General features: G+C 51.8%; 1 protein-coding gene across 1 annotated transcript in view; it reads left to right on the forward strand.

Moving 5' to 3' along the window:
* The window catches only part of LOC119402470 (probable cytochrome P450 301a1, mitochondrial), a 274,119-nt gene that overhangs the window by 117,868 nt on the left and 143,499 nt on the right, over positions 1 to 12,752 (forward strand). The window contains exon 6 of the mRNA XM_037669626.1: positions 7,574 to 7,737. Coding sequence (XP_037525554.1) covers positions 7,574 to 7,737 — 164 coding nt within the window. The remainder of the gene's footprint in view (positions 1 to 7,573; positions 7,738 to 12,752) is intronic.

The raw sequence follows: 12,752 nt of genomic DNA on the forward strand, positions 1-12,752 counted from the left end.
GCGCTGACCGAAGCCCAAGCCGCGAGGAGGACGACAGCTAAGAAAACCCGGATCGTCGAACAAGCCGCAGGCAGAAAGGACTGCAGCTAGAGCACGGGCTCCTTCCAGAACACCAGGCACCGACCGCAGCGACGATGACCGACCCCGTGCAGCTTGTGCCGATCCTACTCCGGCAGCCCAAGGAGCCGCCAACCTTCCGCGGGTCGTCATTCGAAGACCCGGAAACCTGGCTCGAGACTTTCGAAAGGGTCTCAACATTCAACAACTGGGACTCCGAGGACAAGCTGCGCCACGTTTACTTTTACCTTGAAGACGCAGCAAGGACCTGGTTCGAGAATCGGGAGTCCACTCTTCGAACTTGGGACGCCTTTCGCAGCGCTTTCCTGCAGACGTTTGCAAGCGTCGTCAGAAAAGAAAGGGCCGCAGCCTTGCTACAGACGCGGGTGCAACTTCCAAATGAAAGTGTTGCCATATTTAGAGAGGAAATGACCAGACTGTTCCGCCACGCTGACCCAGCCATGCCTGAGGACAAGAAAGTCAGGTTGCTCATGCGAGGGGTAAAGCAAGAGCTCTTCGCTGGGCTGATGCGGAACCCACCCTCGACAGTCCAAGAATTCATCTCAGGGGCGACGGCGATTGAGAAGACGCTGGAAATGCGCAACCGCCAGTATAATCGCCGATCGATTCAAGACAGCCCAGCTGTTCATGCCGTCGGCTCCGACGACCTGCGTGAAACGATCCGAGCCATCGTGCGAGAGGAGCTGCGAAAGCTTGCGCCGTTTGCACAGCCCGAAGTTACGTCGATTGCTGACGTTGTACGCAAGGAAATCACACAGTCACTGGGTGTTCCTCAGCCGGCACCGCCGCAGCTGCAAGCCATGAGCTATGCTGTTGCAGCCCGACGCAACGAACCCCCTCCTCGCCCACGTGAAGACGCCGCGCCACCCCAGCAGTTCCGCCGCCAGGCACCACCGCCGCCACCACCGACGTCATACCGCCCGCCAGCCTGCCAGCGATCCGCGCCGAGAAAGACCGACGTTTGGCGCGCCCTGACAACCGCCCGCTCTGCTACCACTGCGGGGAGGCCGGCCACACGTACCGCCGCTGCCAGTACCGACAGATGGGACTACACGGATTCGCCGTCAACGCGCCGCGCCCGTAGCCAGGCGAACGGCCTCGCGACATCGACGACTACCTCACCGGAACACAATGGCAAGAACGACGACCTTCCCGTTCGTCTTCGCCGGGCCGCTACATGTCACCGCACCGCCGGCAGTACACTGGCCCAAATCGGGACCGGTCGCCTAGCCCGTATCCGGGAAACTAAGGGCAGCAACCGATCGAGGTGTGGTTGCTGTACGACGAAATGCCGAAGATCCTCCGCGGCCGCCGCCGACGACAACGCGACGAGACCTGCAGAACACGACGCGAAGCAGAGGAAGCCCTGCCAACGAAACCTCCGGACCGAGGAAGACCCGACGACGCAACATGGAAGCAGCGGAACATACCGACGCAACCGTGATCCGACGCCGCGACTCAACCGCAACGCAAGACGGCGGACTAGCGACCTCGACGTTCTGATCGACGGCCCCAACGTCACCGCTCTCGTCGACACTGGGGCCGACTATTCCGTCGTCAGTAGGCCATTCGCCACCAAGCTGAAGAAAGTAAAGACCGCTTGGAGTGACCCGAAATCCGGACACCTGGAGGCCACCTGATAACGCCGATTGGTGTCTTCACGGCGAGAGTCACCATCAATAACCGGACTTATCCTGCGAGCTTTGTAATCCTACAAAACTGCTCCAGGGATTTAATACTTGGAATGGACTTCCTAAGTGAACACGGCGCCGTCATCGACCTGAGGTCTGAGTCGATAACACTAACCTCAGATAAAGCGCTCCCGCCCCGCGCGACGCCAGGGAACCATGCATTGAATGTGATAGAAGGGCAGGTGACCATTCCGCCGCTTTCCAGCGCCATTATTTCCGTCGGCACCGAAAAACCTGCGTACGTTGAAGGCGTCATCGAGGGCGATCAGCACCTTCTCCTTAACCGTCAAACTTGCGTCGCACGAGGTATAGCGGAGCTGCGTGACGGTAAAGCAAAGGTAGTGCTGACAAACTTCAGCCACGAATATAGGCACCTCAACATTGGTACGACGGTCGCCTACATCGAAGAATGTGTAGCCGCCAGCGATGCTTACGCCCTCTTCGATGCTGCCGAACCTGCTTCGACGAGTCGAAGTCCCGAACCAGATTTCGACGTCAACCCGAGCCTTCCGAAGGTCAAGCAAGACCAGCTCAAAACCCTGCTCCTGCAATACAAGGACTGCTTTTCATCGTCGTCCAGACTTCGGCAGACACCGATCGCAAGACACCGCATCATAAGCAAGTACCAGGCCACTTCGTCAGAGCCCGTACAGAGTTTCGACGCGAGAACGTGAGGCCATAAAGAAACAAGTCGACGAAATGCTACGCGACGACATCATCCAGCCTTCAAAGAGTCCGTGGGCGTCACCGGTGGTGTTAGTGAAGAAGAAGGATGGGACCCTACGTTTCTGCGTCGATTATCGTCGCCTGAACAAAATCACGAAAAATGACGTGTACCCTCTCCCACGTATAGACGACGCCCTAGATCGACTCCACAATGCGAAGTACTTTTCTTCGATGGACCTCAAGACCGGCTATTGGCAAATCGAAGTCGACGAGAGAGACCGAGAAAAGACTGCCTTCATAACACCGGACGGCCTGTTCGAGTTCAAGATCATGGCCTTTGGTCTTTGCTCAGCACCTGCGACTTTCCAACGAGTCATGGATACTGTATTAGCTGGCTTGAAGTGGCAGACTTGCCTTGTTTCCTTGGACGACGTCGTTGTGTTTTCCTCGAACTTCGACGAACACGTCCACAGACTTCAATCCATACTTCAAGCAATCAAGAACTCCGGGCTCACCCTGAAGCCACAAAAGTGCCGCTTCGCGTACCAGGAGCTCTTGTTTCTGGGTCACGTGATCAGCAAAACTGGAGTGCACCCAGACCCGCAGAAGACAGCTGCCATCGCCGCTTTCCCGCCACCCACCGACAAGAAGGCCGTGCGCCGATTTCTCGGCTTGTGCGCCTATTACAGACGCTTTGTCAGACTTTTCACGGATAGCCGAGCCACTAACGCAGCTCACGAAGACAGACGTCGAATTCAGGTGGCAAACAGCGCAAGTCGAAGCATTTCATGAACTCAAACGACGCCTGCAGACACCTCCGATACTTGCGCATTTCGACAAATACGCCGATAGGGAGATTCACACCGATGCAAGCAGCGTAGGACTGGGCGCCGTCCTTGTGCAGCGGACGGGTGGACTGGAAAGGGTTATCAGTTCTGCTAGCCGGTCGCTGTCTAAGGCAGAGGCCAACTATTCCACAACAGAAAAGGAGTGCCTCACCATCATCTGGGCTACGTCAAAGTTTCGCCCCTACCTCTACGGCAGGCCCTTCAAAGTTGTGAGCGACCATCACGCCTTGTGTTGGCTAGCTAACTTGAAGGACCCTTCAGGTCGCCTCGCACGGTGGAGCCTAAGACTTCAAGAGTTTGACCTTACCGTCGTGTACAAGTCCGGAAGGAAACACTCCGACGCCGACTGCCTGTCTCGTGCCCCCGTCGACCCACCACCGCCCGACGACCCGGATGATGACAGCTTCTTGGGAGCCTTAAGTGCCGACGACTTCGCCGAACGACAGCGAGCCGACCCGGAACTGAAAGGCCTTGTGGATTACCTCGAGGGCAGTACCACCGTTGTTCCGAAGGTATTCACGCGGGGACTGACGTCGTTTTTCTTGCGCAAGGGTGTTCTCCTAAAGGAGAACTTCTCACCGCTTCGAGCCGGTTGCCTTCTCGTGGTACCCTCGACATTGCGGCCAGAGGTCCTCCAGGTTCTCCACGACGACCCAACGTCTGGACACCTGGGTGTTTCTCGCACGCTAGCAAGAATACAGGAGAAGTATTACTGGCCGCGCCTTTCCGCCGACGTCACCCGTTACGTAAAGACCTGCCGGGACTGTCAGCGACGCAAGACACCGCCCACTAGGCCAGCCGGACTTCTGCAGCCTATCGAGCCACCTCGACGGCCGTTCCAGAAAATCGGGATGGACTTACTGGGGCCGTTCCCGACGTCCAATACCGGAAACAAGTGGATCGTCATGGCAACTGACTACCTCACCCGCTACGCCGAGACAAAGGCCTTACCCAAAGGCAGTGCCGCCGAGGTAGCCAAGTTCTTCGTGGAGCACATCGTCTTGCGTCATGGCGCCCCAGAGGTCCTCATCACAGACAGAGGTACCACCTTTACTGCGGACCTAACTCAGGCGATTTTCAAATACAGCGAGACGAGCCACTGCTGCACCACGGCCTACCACCCGCAGACCAATGGCCTCACCGAGCGTCTAAATAAGACCATCGCCGACATGCTGGCCATGTATGTCGACGTCGAACACAAGACATGGGACGCCATCCTTCCCTACGTGACCTTCGCGTACAACACGGCCGTACAAGAAACGACACAGATGACGCCATACCAGTTGGTTTACGGACGGAGCCCGGCAACGACGCTCGACGCCATGTTACCAAACGTGACCGACGAGGAAAACATCGACGTGGCCACCTACCTACAGCGCGCCGAAGAAGCACGACAGCTGGCCCGCCTACGGATCAAGAACCAGCAGACGACTGACAGCCGCCGCTACAACCTTCGACGACGCCACATGGAATACCAACCCGGTGACCGTGTATGGGTATGGACGCCAATACGCCGACGGGGACTTAGTGAGAAGCTTCTTCGACGATACTTCGGACCGTACGGGTACTTCGACGCCTCGGCGCACTCGACTACGAGGTTGTCCCTGACGGCATTACGAACTCTCAGCGGCGCCGTGCACGACCTGAAGTCGTCCATGCCGTGCGCCTCAAACCACATTACGCGCGTTAGCGAATCTGAGGACTGTCATTTTGCTTTAATATTGTACTTTCTTGCTTGTGCTTATTGTTTATTGTACTTTGTTGCTTTAGTCTTGGTATTTATTGATGCATGTATTGACCCCCCCCTCCCCGTGTTATGTCTTAAGCATCAGGACGATGCTTTTAAGTGCGAAGCATTTCTTAGCGAACCTCTGGCACTTTGAGCGTTTCTATCTACGTATCTATCTATCTATCTATCTATCTATCTATCTATCTAGCCGCCTACGTCTGGGCGCTCTCATGATCGGCTCCTTAACTTGGTGTAGACCAAAATTGGCATGGGAGGGCAAGAAGACTTGACGAATATGACTGTCGGGTCTTCACATGAATAACGCGAAGATCCTGTCGCGTACATCGTCAAACCCTCTCCTCCAGACCCGTGCGGCACATACCCGTTTACCAGGGGCCGCGGTGTACGGGTATGCGCCACAGGTGATTGACAGTTTATATCTACCCAGGAACGGCGAGAACAGACATTGGTAACTTAAATAGAGGAGCGTGAAGAAAAACCGACATCGGCAGCGTTGACCCGACGAACGGAAAGAATGAAAATTAGGACCGCAGCAGGAATCGAACCCAAGCATTCTGCGTGGCAATCAGGTATTCTACCACAGAGCCACGACATGTACATAAACTGGTTTGGAAAAAACAGCCTATGGAGGCGTGATATCGGTGCAACGTCAATTGTGGTTATGGTGCTGGCTATCTAATTTTGGAACAAAGCAATATACACTACATGATACTCCTACGATACAGGCGTCATATCAGATTAACGTCTGTGGTTCCGGTGTTGGCTCCGGTTTTATAGCAGTCTAATAAACATTACATTTGTATTCCTATGATTCAGCAAGCTATATTGATGCATTGCACGACCCCGGAGGAATACATTAACGAAAGTTACGTATGATATTAGCCCGCCAGAACGCCGCAGTGTATTCTTCATTTCTTAACAGGCTGGGCGATGGCCTCATGCTGACCGAGGATGATACCAGGTTTACTGACAGCCGCTTTGTAGACTAGGCTACGTAGGCCACATAGGCCCAGGTAGTCTACGAATACGACAAGCGCCATCCATTTATGTTGGTCTACCTAGCACTATCCAGGCCTACCAGCCTGAACGGCCTATACCTCACCAACGCGAAGGGTGACTTCAGGTTCCGACATGTCGCCGGCTCTATCGACAGACAATTTGTTGACGAAATGACGGAGGCATCCACGATTTCCAACAGGTGCACAATACGTCATACTTCACTACACATGGACCCTTCGTCACCGCGATCACGACCGGATCCAGTTACAAGTCATGACGAGCTGTTGGTGCTCACTGACCACGGTGATGATGACCTTGTTCAAGAACTGTCAGGAACTTCTTCCACACATGCACACGGGTTCGTGAGACGTGCTTACGTTCTCCATCACAAAGACAAACACTACATATCAGGTTACTGCTCCTGGTGTTGGTAAACCCATGTTGCCGTACGCAGCGTTACCCAACTGTAAACAACTGGTTATATAACACATATGCTGCTCTTCGACGTATATGTGTGCGTATAAAATTTATGCAAATCCTTAGCGTCAGTTTGTAACGTTTCGCTCAGAAAAAATTGCGCCACAGTCAGTTCCGCCGCATGCTTCGCATACATCGACTCTCACGGTGCGTGGGATCTGCCGAATTTTTTCAGAGGGGGGCCTTACCACGTGCGTTTCTTTATCACTTTTGCTGTATTCGGTTTTCGGCCACAAAGACTGTCAGCAACGCTCAGCGCGAACCGCGCCTCATTGTTCGAGAAGCTCCGCGATCATTGTAGATCGTTTTGTTAAGATTGCGCGCAAGGCGCGCACAATTGAGCTTATTCTAGAATTTGCACGGCAGCCAGCGATAACGCTGGAATATTCGACGGCACATGTTTAAATGACGACGCGCTTCACCACTTGTGAGTTGATCGACGGTCGACGCTCCGTTCGCCGCTATCAGTGTATTGCTGTAGTTTGACTTTCAGTTTCTCGGCCACAAGTTCGGCCAAATAAACACTTTCATCTCGGACTTGCTGACTGTTGCCTTCGTCGACGTCACGACTACGTGACAATATATATATAGGTCCGAGCGCGGAGAGGAGGATCGACGGAGCTCTCTCTCCGCCAAGCGAGCTCTGCGATGTGAGCGCCCTCACCAGATACACTCCTCCTCTCCCTTACGTTCCGTTGCTCCGCGATGCGAGCGCCATCACACGCCCGCCCGCTCCTCCTCTCCCTTACCCTCCGTGGCTCACCACCTGCTCCGGTTGCTAGGCGTAGCGCAGCTGTTGCTAGGGGCGAAGAGGAGCGCGCGCGGAGAGATCTGTGCGCACGCCGGCCAGGGACGCAGGACAACCCCTGACTAAGAAATGCATTCGCATTTAAAAGTAATCCTCAAACGCGCTAAATAGTAAACATTACGCGTATCCAACGTATGCCTTGTATCGGTGTGTCGGTTCACGTCTGAAAGTGCGTGCTCGATTGTTGTTCTACGCACATAACAGTGAGATTGACGTAGTCTTTGACTTTTTGTCCATGCACCGTTGTTTGTTTCAGGTAGCAGCTGCTGCGACGTATTGCTTATATTGCCTTGCAATGAACCCTCTTGTTCAGCAAAAAGCCAGAGAAGAGGTTCAGTCGGTTCTTAACAGCGATGCGAGCTGCGAATTCAAGTATTGGGAGCTTCCTTACGTAAAGGCCTGTATTCGTGAATCACTTCGGTAAGTGTTACTCTGCGATCAATGTTGCTCATTGCCACTTAGTGAGCGTGACAACCTGAGAAAAACGCATAGAAAAATTTGCTTTTCTATAGGAATCCCACTCATATTCGAGTGGTTTGTCGCCTGAGTGCGCAGCATTTCGTAAAACCGAGTGAATAAACAGCACCCCTGTGGATATATTTTCGATGTGGCCACGTATTCACCGATTTGAGTGTTACGTTTTCGAGGCTTTCTAAGGTGAACCTAAACCTGCATTGTAAACTTTTCGCTTTAAGGAGAGTGGTAAACTCACTGACAGTACTTGGGAATGCCCGCTGTATGCGCCCTAGCCCATCCTTTTTATTCCCTGTACTTGCTTTTCATGAGTAAGCGCTCGTGCTAGTAATTGACCTTGATATGCATATCCCATTCTTGCTGGTAATTTCGAACTGTGCCTCTTTCGCCAGCCTTTTGCCAGTACTTACACATGGGGCTGTAACTTGGAGGGTAACAAAGAAATTCGAAGGAAAAAAAAGCCCACGGGCTACGATGCAATACGAAGTTATCATTATAAAAGACCGACACATCTGCCAATATTTGACTAAAAGCTAATATTTCGAGACAAAGCCCTGGTTGTCTTCAGAGGTGACTGTCCCGAGGAGCGACAGAAGCAGCGTTTTTAAGCGCAAGAGGCAACACAAAGACCTCGGCCATGACGTGGCAAGGGCGACAGACGACCGTTTATGAACGCTATACAGTAAAACCTCGGTGATACGATCACGGCTCGTACGAATTTCGGCGTGATACGAATTTTTCTGTGGTCCCGGACAAGGTCCATTAGCCTTGTATTGGAGTGCGGTTGTTGCGAACCGATTTGCACCCCGCGACGTTTGATACGAACGTACGCTAGCGCACATGTACGAACAGGTGCTGCCCGCACTGTCACGGAAGACCCGGCAATCACGCGCGGGCGCGGGCATGCGCGCTGCGCGACCATCAACGGTGCGTCGTTGCCTACGAGATAGTGCACGCGAATTTTGGAGGCCTTTAGGCGCCTTCGCATTTAGATTACAGATGACGTTGACGTCGTGCTTTTTTTTTTCCCCGACGCGTTGACGCGTGCTCTTGTGCTCGATGCAGCAGCGTCTTTGTACTGTGTTAACACGTGCCTGCCACGTCGATGCAAGCCATGTACCCGCAATCAGACGTTCTACGAAACAAGACTGAAACTTGGGCTGCGGGTCCGTCATGAAGTCCCATTAAAGGCGGACGTAGACCCCAAGAGACGAAGCGGACGGTCTTGGCGAAGGAGCTTGGCCTCTATCGCGTGTAAAGCGCTTCTTAAGTCACTTTCGCCGCAGTATCTTGGTGTCATGCAGAAAAGCGTAGTAAGATTAGGAAGGGGCTACTAGCGGTCACGGGGCACAACACATCTCGTTCATTAATTACACACGCGCGCATGCACCGTATATTTAAGAGTACAAATATGATCGCTGACGTCTAAAAACTTTACTGGCAATCATTCAGAACTGTTCATGACGTCGCTGCGGCCCTGAGAAACACTAAATCAAAACGTATGCCAACTTTCTTTTGTCGCATACTAATTTTTCATGTTTTCTGGTGATACGAATTTCGGATGATACGAATATTAAATGCGAAGCATTTCTTAGCGAACCTCTGGCACTTTGAGCGTTTCTATCTACGTATCTATCTATCTATCTATCTATCTATCTAGCCGCCTACGTCTGGGCGCTCTCATGATCGGCTCCTTAACTTGGTGTAGACCAAAATTGGCATGGGAGGGCAAGAAGACTTGACGAATATGACTGTCGGGTCTTCACATGAATAACGCGAAGATCCTGTCGCGTACATCGTCAAACCCTCTCCTCCAGACCCGTGCGGCACATACCCGTTTACCAGGGGCCGCGGTGTACGGGTATGCGCCACAGGTGATTGACAGTTTATATCTACCCAGGAACGGCGAGAACAGACATTGGTAACTTAAATAGAAGAGCGTGAAGAAAAACCGACATCGGCAGCGTTGACCCGACGAACGGAAAGAATGAAAATTAGGACCGCAGCAGGAATCGAACCCAAGCATTCTGCGTGGCAATCAGGTATTCTACCACAGAGCCACGACATGTACATAAACTGGTTTGGAAAAAACAGCCTATGGAGGCGTAATATCGGTGTAACGTCAATTGTGGTTATGGTGCTGGCTATCTAATTTTGGAACAAAGCAATAAACACTACATCATACTCCTACGATACAGGCGTCATATCAGATTAACGTCTGTGGTTCCGGTGTTGGCTCCGGTTTTATAGCAGTCTAATAAACATTACATTTGTATTCCTATGATTCAGCAAGCTATATTGATGCATTGCACGACCCCGGAGGAATACATTAACGAAAGTTACGTATGATATTAGACCGCCAGAACGCCGCAGTGTATTCTTCATTTCTTAAGAGGCTGGGCGATGGCCTCATGCTGACCGAGGATGATACCAGGTTTACTGACAGCCGCTTTGTAGACTAGGCTACGTGGGCCACATAGGCCCAGGTAGTCTACGAATACGACAAGCGCCATCCATTTATGTTGGTCTACCTAGCACTATCCAGGCCTACCAGCCTGAACGGCCTATACCTCACCAACGCGAAGGGTGACTTCAGGTTCCGACATGTCGCCGGCTCTATCGACAGACAATTTGTTGACGAAATGACGGAGGCATCCACGATTTCCAACAGGTGCACAATACGTCATACTTCACTACACATGGACCCTTCGTCACCGCGATCACGACCGGATCCAGTTACAAGTCATGACGAGCTGTTGGTGCTCACTGACCACGGTGATGATGACCTTGTTCAAGAACTGTCAGGAACTTCTTCCACACATGCACACGGGTTCGTGAGACGTGCTTACGTTCTCCATCACAAGGACAAACACTACATATCAGGTTACTGCTCCTGGTGTTGGTAAACCCATGTTGCCGTACGCAGCGTTACCCAACTGTAAACAACTGGTTATATAACACATATGCTGCTCTTCGACGTATATGTGTGCGTATAAAATTTATGCAAATCCTTAGCGTCACTTTGTAACGTTTCGCTCAGAAAAAATTACGCCACAGTCAGTTCCGCCGCATGCTTCGCATACATCGACTCTCACGGTGCGTGGGATCTGCCGAATTTTTTTGGTAACCCCGCGAGATTCGTATCACCGAGGTTTTACTGTATACTCCTGATGTCGTTAAGGAGAGGTCACTCTCGAAGAAGCCAAATCGGATTTCAAACTTTGGGTTTTATTCAAATTTTTGCTAGAGTATCGTTTGTTGCTATAGCTTGATTTACCCAGCCCGACAAATTTGTCGATGTTTACCTTTAAATCGGGATTATAACATCGGAAGACAGCAGAATGCATTAGGGAAGAAACAGGGCTCGCCGATACCCTAGTTGATATTAAAGGGAAAAGGACCTCAGCGGCCCGAGTAACACGTAAGAAACACAACTGCTGGTCAGCTACACCAGTGATCGTGTAGTTGATGCAAAGGGGTGGGAAGCTTACCGAAGGCGGCAGCTGGTTATGTGTGGCGACATCAAAATGCTCTCAGGAAAGAAAGATCATCAGCTTTATATATGGTATATTGGAGGTTATCAGCTGAGGCTTCAGTGGGAATTGAATAAAATGATGAAAACCTGGACATACATGGAAATATCTGGTCAGAATGTGCGACAGCAAGCGGGAATCTCGCCATCATAGGTTTATAACAGAGAAGAAAATCAAGTTCAAAGTCTCATTTTTAAATTTCGCGCCGAAATCTCCCCGCATGACGTCATAGATTTCAAAGTGTATTTACCCTATTTTGGCGTCATTTGCTCAACAAAATTACCCCAAATTTGGTATGTTAAGTATATGGCCCCCTCAGAGGACAATGTACTTCATTTTTACCGATTAGGAACTAGGTAGTTCCTAGTAGGCGCCGGTCAAAAAATGTGACGTCACGGTGAATGGTGCGGAAACTTCAAGGTGGCGTCGCCACCCATATTTTGTTTTTGCGCGTTTTCGCGCTTACTAAGCGTCTTCTCGCCGCAAGCGTGGTGTTTTTGGTATCGTGAAAGAGTACTTTACTAATATGAGAAAAATCGTTTTGCTCCATAGTGTCCCTTTAAATTATACGCGGCATGGGGTCTAGGGTCTGTATTATGCGTCCCACAATACCAGCGTGATTATCGCAGCCACGGGCGTTTCGGGCGTCGCACGTTGGAGCACGAGGTCATTGAAAAGCCATCATTCAAAGCGGAGAGCACACTACACACCACCATCCGGCTTGTACGCTGTTTCACTTTGGGAATGCGATTGACTTTCCATCCAACGTTCATACGAGCAGCGTTAGGAAGAACACTGCCCTGTCTACGCTGTAGAGCCAAGATTGAGCTCATGTTAAGCGTGCATCAATTTTATGCATTATTTTTGTATACGACCATACAGCTAGTCATTTACTGTGACGATGCCCAGAACGCATAGTCACCGCAGAGAGCGCCAGCAAGCCTCGAGTGCATATGTAATTTACACCGTAATAAGAGAATAAAAAAAATTACCGCCATATCCACGAAGTGAATGATGTTAGACGAGCTTGCTCGGAGATGATCGGGTAACCCGCGAATCCTTCGTACACATTCCTCTACCATCATCAACGCGACAACGTTGTCATATATATATCAGCCGTCTTCGTTTCGGCCTCTCAGGCTCTCACCGCAGGGTCTTGGCAGCGAGCCCGACCTGCTGCTGCGTTGCGAGGCCGCCGCGCTGCAGCCTTGCCAAGGGCGTTCATGCTGCGGAGCGGCAACGAAGAGTATTCACTCAGTGAGCTCTCGGCGAAGTGAAAGGAAGAGCGCCAAACGAGATGCGCAGCCCTCTAGCAGTCACCTATCTAACTAGCGCATGCGCCGCGCGTGGTGTGCGCCGCCTTGAGCGCCTTGAGCGGCGGCGCGCCATCTAGTGAGCATTCTTGAAATCGCCGGAGAGAGCGCAGCT

The sequence above is a fragment of the Rhipicephalus sanguineus genome, chromosome 8 (genome assembly GCF_013339695.2).
Source record: "Rhipicephalus sanguineus isolate Rsan-2018 chromosome 8, BIME_Rsan_1.4, whole genome shotgun sequence".
Lineage (NCBI taxonomy): Eukaryota > Metazoa > Arthropoda > Arachnida > Ixodida > Ixodidae > Rhipicephalus > Rhipicephalus sanguineus.